General features: G+C 39.5%; 1 protein-coding gene across 11 annotated transcripts in view; it reads left to right on the plus strand.

The window, feature by feature from the left end:
• Positions 1-12059, plus strand: part of CEP290 (centrosomal protein 290) — a 73639-nt gene that overhangs the window by 19923 nt on the left and 41657 nt on the right. For 7 of the 11 annotated variants that reach the window (XR_014784390.1, XM_084810343.1, XM_084810346.1 and 4 more), the window contains exons 10-25: positions 205-294; positions 380-502; positions 1626-1646; positions 1744-1867; positions 3144-3316; positions 4114-4276; positions 5171-5271; positions 5351-5438; positions 6055-6167; positions 6557-7159; positions 7598-7690; positions 8019-8103; positions 8761-8903; positions 10365-10529; positions 10903-11052; positions 11578-11693. Coding sequence is in view for 10 of the 11 variants with exons in the window: in XM_084810343.1 (XP_084666469.1) it covers positions 205-294; positions 380-502; positions 1626-1646; positions 1744-1867; positions 3144-3316; positions 4114-4276; positions 5171-5271; positions 5351-5438; positions 6055-6167; positions 6557-7159; positions 7598-7690; positions 8019-8103; positions 8761-8903; positions 10365-10529; positions 10903-11052; positions 11578-11693 (2351 nt within the window). In the remaining variant the exon portion in view is untranslated. The remainder of the gene's footprint in view (positions 1-204; positions 295-379; positions 503-1625; positions 1647-1743; positions 1868-3143; positions 3317-4113; positions 4277-5170; positions 5272-5350; positions 5439-6054; positions 6168-6556; positions 7160-7597; positions 7691-8018; positions 8104-8760; positions 8904-10364; positions 10530-10902; positions 11053-11577; positions 11694-12059) is intronic. The other 4 variants (XM_084810344.1, XM_084810347.1, XM_084810345.1 and 1 more) reach the window with 4 other exon arrangements.

The raw sequence follows: 12059 nt of genomic DNA on the forward strand, positions 1-12059 counted from the left end.
GTTCAATTTGCATACTAGATATTCTTGGCCTACTGGTTGCTTAGGGGGTACAGTGTTTGATCCAGTAGCTCTTAAATGTAAACTGTGTCAGTGGCAATTACATTCCAGTGATGCCCCTGGCAAAATGTCCATTGTAAATTGGCTTGGAGAGATGTCTGCATAGCTTTGTATTTTCATCAATCTTACATCAGTGTCATCTTACAGGTGCATGAGCTAACGGCGCTACTTAAAGCAAAAAATGAAGAAGATGAACCTCTCATGGCAGCTGTAAATGAAAAAGTGGAAGAATGGAAGGTATTTTATGGCTAATTTTAGCTACCTTTTAAGAAGTGTGTTTTTTGCAAGACCTTTCCCCCACTTACTTTATTCTACTTTACAGGGAATTTTGGCTTCCAAAGATGATGAAATCATTGAGTATCAGCAAATGTTGCTGACTCTGAAAGAGAAGCTGAAAATGGCCCAGCTTGATGCTGACAAGAGCAGTGTCATGGCACTCCAGCAGGTACTGTTTTTTCAACATATAGGTAACATTTTTGTTAGAAATCTACATGTGGCTTAAGGCACAGTGCAGTGAACAGAAGAGACTAACTCTGCCTGTGTTATGGAAACCTGTTTTAGACTCCCCCCCCCCCTGCCCATTTCCCATGTTTTTCAGGCTGCTCTGTCCATACTGTTCTATTACTAATCCCCACCCTTGCCCATGGAAGACTAGGCTCATGTGAGGGTTATGCACCCACATAACACAATTGCTTAGAGAACAATCCTATGCTCCCTAGACAATGTCCCAGGGGCCATAGGATTGTTCAGAAAAAAACCCTGAGGCCATCGATAGACCTTGGAGTTTTTTTTCTGAGGTCAGAGCCCCTTCCTGGTTCTGTCCAGAAATCTCTGTGGTGGCTCTCTCTATGAGGTCGCAAGTCTGACCTCATAGATGGGGGGGGGGGGGAATGGGCATGTCAGAGATGTTCCAGTGGTTGTGGAAGGAGAGGAGGGATCCAACAGCCTCCAGCTACACCCCCATCCCCAGAAAATGTATAGATGGGCTCAAGAGCGTTGATTTTTCCTCCATTCATTTGACTTCCTGCTGACATCCAATTTTGGAGGCTGTAGGATTGCTCTCTTATACTTGGTTCTGTTCAGTTTATGAGTGGGTTTGTGTGATCACCATGGCTCATCGAGGCTTATTTAAACCGTGATGATTTATGGCACCCATGGGTGCCATCCTGAAAATTCATGCTGCAACTGTCATCTGAACCTGGCGAGGAACAGGCTGTGGGCTTTGCGAGGGTTTTTTCACCATTTCACAACCCAACCCTGTCAGATTCACATGACGCAACAAGCTGCAGTTGAATATTCAAAATGGCCACTGGCACGCACTGTGGCTGTTTGATCATGCAAACAGGCCCAAAGTTGTAATATATGCACACATGAGAATATGCAGGACTGTTTGAACAAGCATATAAGATAGCTAACGTTGGTTCAGAACAAAGTTCAGGTGATGATGATGAGCAAAATTTAGTACTGAAAAAAAGCTAATTGTTTTTTATCATGCTGCAAGCTCTACATTTTATTTTTACTTCTCTGCTTTTTTTTTTTTGCTCTTCTGCATTTGCTTATCTTTCTAGATAATATCTGAACTTTATATTGTAAGTACCTCTATTTTTATGTTACACTGATCTTTTTGTGTACTTTTATAGCCAGCTATCCATGCTATTTATTAAGTACAAAATTATACTTTTGCAGGGTGTGCAAGACAGAGACAGTCAGATCAAACTGCTCACTGAACAGGTTGAGGGATATACAAAAGAGATGGAAAAGAATGCATTGATCACTGAGGACCTGAAAAGAGAACTCCAAAAAGGAAAAGGTAACTGTTTGTCTTTATGTTTAATGTAATATTAGCAATATATAATCAGTATCTATAATTGGATTTGAGATCAGGATTTGAAGCTGGCTTTAAATCCTGGTTAAGACTGAAGTTTGGTTAGAGTTAACCATGGTTCATATCTGTGCTGAATTACTCTTACATTACCCTTTAATGTAACCTTGCATTTGATGAAGTGGACAGTGTCCATGAAAGCTTTTGCCAGAATAAAGTTGCTAGTCTTCAAGGTTCCATAAGACTCTTTGGGACTCTTCACACAACGCGCTAGCCATGCAGGGTGGGTTGTTGCAAAAAGACGATCGGGCAAACCACCCACTGTGGTTTGACCCATCGTCCCCCTTCAGGCCTCCACCCCGCATCCCAGGGGACCTGACGGCAAACCCATCTTGTCTGCCGCTAAGTCCCCCTTCCCGGCTCCAGTTGTCATTGGGGTTGGGTCCTCTTTTTTAATTTCCCTGGCTCCATTTTGCACAAAAACGGGACTGGGAAAATAAAAAAGTGCCCCTCTCAAAAAATGGATGGGATGAATCCCACCGCCCTGCCATGGAACCTTGGGGCAAAAGGTCTGGGAAAACAAACCATCATTGGTTGGTGTGTCATGCGAACCCAGGCTTTGTTGTTTTCACTGCAGCAAACTAACATGGCTCACCCTCTGGAAATTGAACCATGAGTAATTCTAGATGGGGTTTTTCTTCATGACTGTGTGATTGGAAGAAGAGCAGGAGCACCTGTTCCTGTGGCCCACTGCTGAGAAGAAACATTCTGCCTGCACCATCCCAAAGTGATACGTCTAAACCTTTTATGTAGATTTTCTTTCCTATGGTATGCCTTATAGTGTGTTTATGAACATGTGTCATTCTCCCTGAGATGGATTTCTCTTCCGCTTGCTCCACATGACTGTAGGCATGTATTATTAACTGCATACTTTTCACCTTCTGTTGGTGGAGACCCTCCTCAGTTCCACTCCTGCTTGCTGCACAGCTGCAGTGTTCCTCAGGAGCACCTGCTTCTTCATTCTGTTTGCAAGGATGTTTCCTGTCCTCCCTTTCTTGGATTAAATAGTCAGGGTGGGAAAGGAGACTGATCCTTTTCTTCAGGTAGTGATTACTAATTTGTCACTTAATTTACATTCATGAATCAGTTCAGTATATTTAATTCAGAGTATTTAATATCGTTTTCACACTTACTATTCCTTAATGAACGGATGGGGACTGATAGAACAGCAAACTTCTTATGGGTATTTGTTGGATTTTTTCAGGTCAGCCATCTTTTACTCAACAAGATTGCATTGTGGAACTGCAAGGGAAGTTGCATATGCTGGAACAAAAAACTAAAGAAGCTGAAAGGGTAGCAGAACTCGCAGAAACTGATGCGAGGGAGAAGGACAAAGATCTTATCGACACTCTGAAGCGAATGAAAGATTATGAAACAGTATGTAGTTTATTTTCATGGAAGTCTCCTTAAGGCAGAGGCAGGCAACCTTTCTGGAATTGAGGGCTACATACCACATAGCACTTGGGACCAAAGCCAAAAGTGGGCGGGACAGCTGTTTCTCTCCTTCCTACCCCACTTCTGTCCCTCTTCCCCCCTCTTTTTCCCCATCATTATCCATTCATTCTTTCTCAGAAAACCCACACTTCCTTCCCTCCCTCCCCTCTCTCCCCCCTCCCCTCTTGTATGTGTGTGTGTATATACACACACACACGCCGCTCCATTCATTCATTCATTCATTCATTCATTCATTCTCTCTTTCTCTCTCACATACACACCACCCATCTATTAACACACAGGTAAGTCTCCCTCCCTCTCCCTCCCTCTCTGGGCTCCCTGCTTCCTCCTGTCACCAAGTGTCTCTTATTCCTTTTCTTAATATCTGTGGAGACAGCAGTGGCAGTCTGGAGAGGCAGTGGCAAGCAAAGAGAAGGAGGTGCATGTGTGAGCTCAGAGGCTCAACCAGGGAGTGCAGCACACTAAAGTGTCTTTCTGAAGGTACTCTAGCTGTTGTTCCTCGTGGTAGCTGTTGTGCTCTTAACTTCCTGCCATGTCACATTTGCCTGTTGATGAATATATTAAACAAAGCCAAGGTTATAAGGTAGTTAATGGGTTGCTGATTGTGGTCATGACCGCAGGCCCTCAGAAAAGCTGAAAATGAATCCAATTTTATTATGTGTTTCTGGGTATTACATTGACAATATATCTTACTAATCTTGTGTGACTTCTCTTCTAAGGGAATATATGGTTTGGAAGATGCTGTTGCTGAAATAAAAGATTTGAAAAAGCAAATTAAAGTACGAGATCATGAGAATGAAACATTAATTAAAGAACTTAACAAACTTGAAATGAAAATCAGTGATTTTCTTGATGAAAATGAAGATCTTCGGGAACGGTTAGGTATGTAATATGTTATGCTTTGCAGATATTTAATTGTACTGAAATAACCTTTTAAACATGTGATAGCTATCTGTGGTTTTTCTCTCAAATTAAATTTCAGTTGTTTTTTTTTAGTTGACTGGAAATGGAGAATTTATCATTTTTTCCCTAAATTGGTATGATCAATAAGGTGTTCCTGGTCTTATCTATAGAGAAAGGTACTGATTTAGCAGAACAAATGTTAATTTTTTAGCCTAGTTCCAAAGGGCTGAGTAATGAACTATCATCATGCACAGGCGTCTTCTGGAACAGCCCCCCTGTGCTAGCAGGCAAGCCAGTGGGGATTTCAGTTGCTGCAAACACAGCACATAGAGCTGGTAGTAAGAAAAATGGAGAATCCTTGAACACAAGCCTTTGAGTGCAAAATAAAGTTTGTGGTCTTTATTTCCAGTTTTGTAACTCTAGTTGATTACAAACTGCACATATATTTAATATATATAATCTCTTTATAGAATAATAAAGCTCACTGCTTAAGTAGCAGAGGTTCACATGCAGAGGGAGAGAGAATTCCCCATCCCCTGCATTAAAAACAGTGATTACTTGCCAGTGCTGGGAAGAGTCTGGAGCTGCCACCTAGTGCAATCTCATAAGTGAATACTAGAATGCACATAGGGGATTCTAGAAAACATTGCAGTATTTGCCCTAGGTAGCAAGCAAGCTGAAGGCAGTGGCTGAGGATTACTCTCAGTTTGGATATGTAAGCCAGGAACATAGCAATAAAGTCCTACAGGATGATATGTGGGAAGAGAGTTTCTCCTCGCTCCTCTCTATCCCAGAGCCCATCATCCTGAGCAGCACTTCTCTAATTAAAGATACAAATGTTCTCTAATACATATCATGCATATTGCATTTCAGGTCTTGATCCAAAGACAATGATTGATTTAACTGAATTTAAAAACAGCAAAGTGCTAAAACAGCAGCAGTACAAAGCTGAAAACCAGATCCTGCTGAAAGAGGCAAGTGGTACATTTCATTTCATAGCTTTTGTAAAATTAAATTACACAGAGAAGTAATGGTGATTTAAATGCATTGCAGATTGAAAGACTAGAAGAAGAAAGAGTTGCTCTGAAACAACAGGTTCGTAAACTGGCTCAGGAGAAAGGAAGAAGAGCTGCAGCTTTAGGCAGGTTGGCTGTTACTGTCTTTGTAATTATTTAATATCTCATGGGAAAGAATAGAAGATTCCAGAGGAGCATCTTTATTAACTTCGTTGTCAACCCCTTTTCAGAACAATAAAAGAACTTTTGGTAGTACTGAGGAATCAGATTATACAATCCTTCTCAAATTGATTAAATTCTTGAATCCAGTGTGGTCTTTTGCTTCCATGACAGTTCTAGACAGATAATTACATAATGTTTCCTTAAACTGTATGCAAAGGGAGATGCTAAACCTTATTTAGATAACCTGACCTGCTGTTGAATTGCTCATCTATTTAAGCGGTATCTACTGTCCTGTGATCTATCAGAATTGCCCAGTTGGCAGTCTCCAGTTCCTGCCTAGCTTCTATTTGGCCCCTTCCAGCCCTTTCCATACAAGGTTGTAAATGTGAACTGCCAACTACTAGCTGATGTAGGCCCCTCTTGGTGAGAAGTCTTATATGAGAAATCTCCTTTCTAGGTTAAATACTGAGTTTCTTCACACTACTTGCTTTGTAGACTTTTTATCATCCATGACGTTTCAAGTCAACTCTGAATTCTTCTATTTTTAAATGTATTGCTTGTTAATTTTGTTCTGATTAGGACTAGATACAGATGACCTACAGCTGATTAATACCTTTACTGAAGATTTGAAGATGAAAAGGGGGAAATCTGAGTTCATGAGTACCACTAACTTTGATGAGGTTAAAGCAAAGGTAAAGGCACAAATTATATCTATCCATTGTAAATTCCATTTTGATTTGATTTCTTAAATTGGAATACCCTTGAAGTATCTTTGCGTAAAGTATTATATACAGCAAAATTATTAAAAGTATTTTTAATAATGTGTGGCCATCTTTCCAATTGCTTGTTTGTACAAGTGGAATACTAAGCATTTTTTGGTTTGTGAATATGAGTTAGCAGATCGGGTAACACAGAGAGGAAAGCATACTTTATGTTAAAATATGATTGCTGTTTTTCCTTGAAGTTGTAGGATGTGATGTAAAAAACCCCAAAATTTGGGGAATGGATTGAGAAGAACTAAGATATTTCAAAGTTTATTTGTCTGAAAAGTGAAAGCATTTCCTTTTTTCTTTCTTTTCAGTTGAGTTCTCAACTTTTTTCACAGATACAAGTGGAGGATAATAGTGATGGCTCCAAGGCTTTTACAATAGATGAGCTTTACAGTTCATTAGGGCAAGAATCGACAGAAATGCTAGGGACAGCTTTATGTCCCGTCAACTATAAGGAATCAAATGAACTAGAAACAGACTGTCCAGTTTCATTTTCTGCTATACAAAGAAAACAAAGAGCTAGTAAAAGACAACAGATACAAAGGCAGGCAAGGCAGATGAAGAGAACTGAAGCTCATTCTCAAGCCCATATGCCAGCACACCCTGTTAGGACACTGTCCCTGGATTTCCAGGGGGGGTTGCCTCTTACTCTGCTTGGAAAGCCAGTATCATCTTACGTAGTGCAGGAGGTCCTGTTGAAAGATGAGGGAGACAATTCTGAAATAAAATTAATGGATTTGAGAACTGATTTCCAAGACATGGGCAAAGACCAAATATATTTCCCGGAATCATGGCCAGTAGAACATTTGGAAGGAGGACTTGATTGTGGCCAGCCAGTGAGTGCATATCAGATAGAGCGAGTTGAGAGTCTCATAAAGCAGCTGAAGAATGAATTAATTTTCCTTAGGTCAGAGGTGAGGCATCTTCATCATATGTTCTTAAGTGTGTGCTTTACAGTTACATACGTCCCACATTTCTGAACAGGCAACCAGCACATATGCACAGTCTGTAGTTTGTCTAAATTCAGGCTATTTACATATGAGAACTTCGGAGACCTGAACAAATTATTTGTAATGGTCTGATTTGGTTTTTTTTTAAGATTAGCTGTGCTGGCCCATAAGTGGTTAGGAATTGCTGTACCAGCATCTGTATCAGTGCATCTTTACAAAACAGATAATCACAGCAGAATTGCAGTGATGCTGACTGGGTTATAGTTAGATAACCTGTTGCAAATTTTTAAGATATACAACTATGAATAGTTAAAGATTGGACTGTGAGGCATATGTAATAATAAAGCCTTTAGATGCTGAAAATATGAATGAATGCTACACTAATTATTACTTGTTCTTTAGAATGAGCAGATATTGAGAGACTTGTTCGCCAAGAATACACTGAATAAAAAGGCAGAGCTAGAGCTTGACACGTGCAGGAGCCAGAAATTCGAGGTAGTTGAAGGTTTTTCCAAAGAGAACATGATGAAAGCCCATATTAAGAGCCTGATAAGTATTTTTCAAGAACTTAGTATGCTGTGACTGGATTTACTGTTTGGAATTGCAATGTTTGACTGACGCTTTTCTTCTTACAGAATGATCTGTATGTTTTGCTTAGAATATATGAAATGTAGCATGCTGTCATATGTTCTTGGAAATGCATGTTGTATGACTTAACAACTTTTTATCAATGATTTTTTTCTCAGTTTGTATTCTATTCAAAAGTTTGAGCCTTTTTTTTAAAGTGAAAAATATTTTTATGCACATTTCATTTTTTTGGCAGAATGACTACCTTGCCAAAGAATTAAATGAACGAGAGAAAGATTTGGAACAAAACAGAACTGTAATTGCAAAGTTTCAATCCAAATGTAAGCAGAAATTCAATTTAAATATATGATAAGGTGTGTGATGGTTAATAGGTCAAACAAAATTAAACATGATCTTGCTTTATTTTTAGATCTTGTAGAATCTACATGTGATTCAATCAGTAGTAAAAGTTGTTGGCTTTAAAGAGTCAAAAACTAAAAATCTATTCTCTGAATGAAAACTTGTGTGTTAAATCTCTTGCTAAAATTCATTAATTTTTAATTCCTGTAAAAAGTATGAACACTGGGCTGGATCCAGACTTAGTCATGCTTAGAGTAGACCCCCTTAAATCAGTGGGACTTAAGTTGGTCATGACTAACATGTCCTATTGTTTTCAGTGAGTCTAAGCATTCTGGAAGGGGGGCAATTGCACTGGGCCCCTGCAAAGCAAGGGGCCTGCTGTCTCAACTCTTGTGCATCTGATTGGCCCCTGTTCTGGCCCTGCTGCATTGCTCACCAGAACTCTGCACATGCATGGGTCTCTGTAGGGGGCAGCAACAGGGCCCCTAACATCTCACCTGTCCCAGGCCCCATAAATCCTCTGGGTATGACATGTCTGGATCCAACCCACTATCATTTCAAACCTGGCTATAAAAATGTATATGAATTTGTAATTGTCCATAGTGTCCAGAAATGAACAATATGCAATTTAATTGCAGTAAAAGAATTAGTACAAGAAAATAAGCACCTTGAACAAGGCATGAAAGAAATTCTACAAGCTATAAAGGATATTCAGAAAGATCCAGCTGTGAAAGGTGGAGAAACAGCTCTAATGATTCCTAGTCTGGAACGATTAGTGAATGTAAGTCCTTTGTTCCATTTTACTTACTTGGCTTAGTAAGTTGAATCTGTTTGACTATTATAGGAATTTCATGTTGAACTGTTTGTTGCTTTGCGTACATATGAAATTATCAATGAAATAGTTGTGCTTGGAGGGAAATGATATTCTTACTGGAAGGGCTACAGAATATTTTAAAACTGAGACAACAGTACCATCCTCCAACTGCTTGCAAACTCTAGTCAGAATCCTACCAATTTTGCTTCCTCCCCAATTGTTGCTAGCTGTCCAGACACTGGAGTAGGTCTCCTCTCCATCATCTAGAAGATAGGTTCTTTTGAAGGAAAACTTGTACAGGACCTAGACTAGGAGTCACCTCCCACTTCTTCTCAAGGGCCTTCCTTCCTCCTCTCTCTGTAGTGAATGATGACCTGGTCTGAGAAGGTGACTGGGTTTCTCTCCTTGACAAGCCAGAGGGAAGAAAGGAAAAAGTCAGGTTGCTGGGACTGAGCTTAGCTCCTGGCCCTGCTGCAGTCTTGTTAAGGGGATCCTTAGCTGACAGTGCCATGCATAGTAATCGACCTGGGTGTAGCTGTCGGGCCAGCACCAGCATTTAATACTGATTGACCTTATGGGGTTAGTGCAAAGATTATATCTTGATAATGTACGCAGTGTACTTCAAATGCTCCAAAGCAGGGGTGGGCAGACTTCAGGTGTATGGAATCTACTTCCTTGGTTACTAGAACCACAAGATCCACCACCTGAAGTCAGGGGCAAATTACTGGCTTGGGACAGGATAGGAAGCAGAGCCTGATGCACGATGGTGGCTCAGGGAGCAAAATAAATTACCTGCTGCACCCTATGAACTATACACGGCAACCTGCGTATGCCAGTACAGATCACCTGAATTATGACTATGGATAAAGGATTGTAACATAAATATCTAAAACTGGCCAACGGAGCTGCACAAAGACCTGGTCAAAAGTAACCAATTAATATTCATACTTCATAGGCAAGGAACACTGAGGTTGAGTGAGAAGCAATTTGCACACAGCCAGACATGGCAGATGACTTTTCCCCCTTGCAATTTTACTTGGCATTGTTAAACTCTTGGAAGTCAGAAACCCTTTCCAGTTGTACTACAAATCACCCCGAGATCTACCAGTGCATCCTGATCTACCTTCTTCATGTCCCTGCTGTAAGATACTGCTCTAAAACAGCTGCAGAAAGGTTTTGCCGTATATTTGCATATGGGTCATGCTTCTGCAATCTTCCTTTCAATGCCAGCTCTGCTTGTCATGCAAATTTTACACTTGAAAATGCCAGTTGTTTTTTTAAAAGAAGCCCTACTCATATACAGTGCTAATTGAATTTGCAAAATATTTGTTAGCGACGCCAATAGAAACATCTGAACTTTTCTGGCTTTGAAAGAATAACTTCATGGAAATCGTGTATTTTCTTTTATGGCAAATGAATTGTTGACAGGCAATTGAATTAAAGAATGCAGAAGGAACCTTTGATGCCAGCTTGCACTTGAAAACTCAAGTTGACCAACTTACAGGACGAAATGAAGAATTGCGGAAGGAACTGAGAGAAACTCGGAAAGAGGCAGTGAACTTTTCTAATCAGCTGGCCAAAGCAAATGCGAAGGTATGTAAGCTCATTTGGTATTTCAAAGTAACCCCTGTAATAGCAGATCAGTAGAGCTCCGCGTGCACAGCTGGGCTATTGGAAGAGTATTACTTCAGTGGATTATGGCTGCATGCTGTGATCCAGAGAATGATGTTGCAAGCTGTGTGCACCCAAACAACTCCTCCACTGCCCTTCCCTGCAAACTGTTCTTAAAAATTTGTGGAGCTTCAAAAGCAGTCTGATTCGGTGTAGTAGATAATCTGAAAAGACTTTCTAGATTGTGACAGAATAGTTTGCAACAGATATAGTGATATAAGCTAGGCAACACTTAAAAGTTTTTCAGTGATCTGATTTTCTCCCTTTATTGTTGGCTATCCTCTTCCTTTTTCAGATTGCCAATCTAGATAATGAGATTCATTTGCTGCGACAATCAGAAGGTGCCAATATAGTATTCAAAGCAGTACATCTTCCAGAAGGGATTGCTCCTTCTAGTGTGACCATAATCAATTCACAGAATGAATATTTAATGCACCTTCTGCAGGTAAATCATTTTAAACTGGGTACTAGATATATTTTAACATATGTTTAGCTCTGTCAAATCTATTCCTATGTAGAACATGGTAGCTTGGAAGCTGTGCAATACCTTAACGAGAAACATAAAAGTCTATATGCATGGTTTCATATTCATGACACACCTGATGAATGGCTTTACAATTCATATTTAGTTTCTAAAAATTGGTTACAAACAACCAACATTTTAATGATAGTTTCACATAAGAAATTTAAGGGAAAATGAAATGTAAAGAAACATAATGTGGTTGAGAGGTTATATTTAAAGTGAACATTGATATTACATTGATATTACACTAACTCCTTGATATATTTATATAATTGTTTCATGGCAGTGAGTGTGGTACTTTTTCAATATATGTTTATGGGAAAAATCGCTTGTCATAAAATCCTAATTCAGAAAGCCCATAACTTCAAGGCACACAATGTCATGTAACATTACAATTGGAATTGAAATTGAGATACGTCATATATTTAATTTGAAATTTATTATTAGGAACTAGAAAATAAAGAGCATCTGTTGGAGAAATTAGAAGAAGCACTAGAAGAATATAAAAGAAAATTTGCAGTTATCCGCCACCAGCAAGGTTTGCTGTATAAAGAATATCAAAGGTATAATTACTGCTTTTGATTTACTGAGGGTGCAATCATTTGCAAGCTTAGACAAAAAAAAGGCCTACAACTCCCTGGCTGGAGCATGCTGGGAATTGTAGACTTTTTTCTGTCTAAACTTGCATAGGATTGCATCTTCGATGGGATCCAAAGGAGAATAGTTTTTCCTCACTAGGTTTACATGTAGTTTATAAAGCTATTAGGAACTTACAGAAAACTTGTATCATTGTGCTTCATTTTTTCTACTCTCACTGTATGTATTTTTGTTGTTTTTGAAGCTACGTAAAAGAATATATTATTTGCTTTGGAGCAAAAGAACAACAACAAAACCCATCTGGTGTCAAAGATCACTCAGTTGCTGTGATT

The sequence above is a fragment of the Heloderma suspectum genome, chromosome 7 (genome assembly GCF_057233095.1).
Source record: "Heloderma suspectum isolate Gila_16-S chromosome 7, 16-S_ref, whole genome shotgun sequence".
In the NCBI taxonomy this organism is placed as follows: domain Eukaryota; kingdom Metazoa; phylum Chordata; class Lepidosauria; order Squamata; family Helodermatidae; genus Heloderma; species Heloderma suspectum.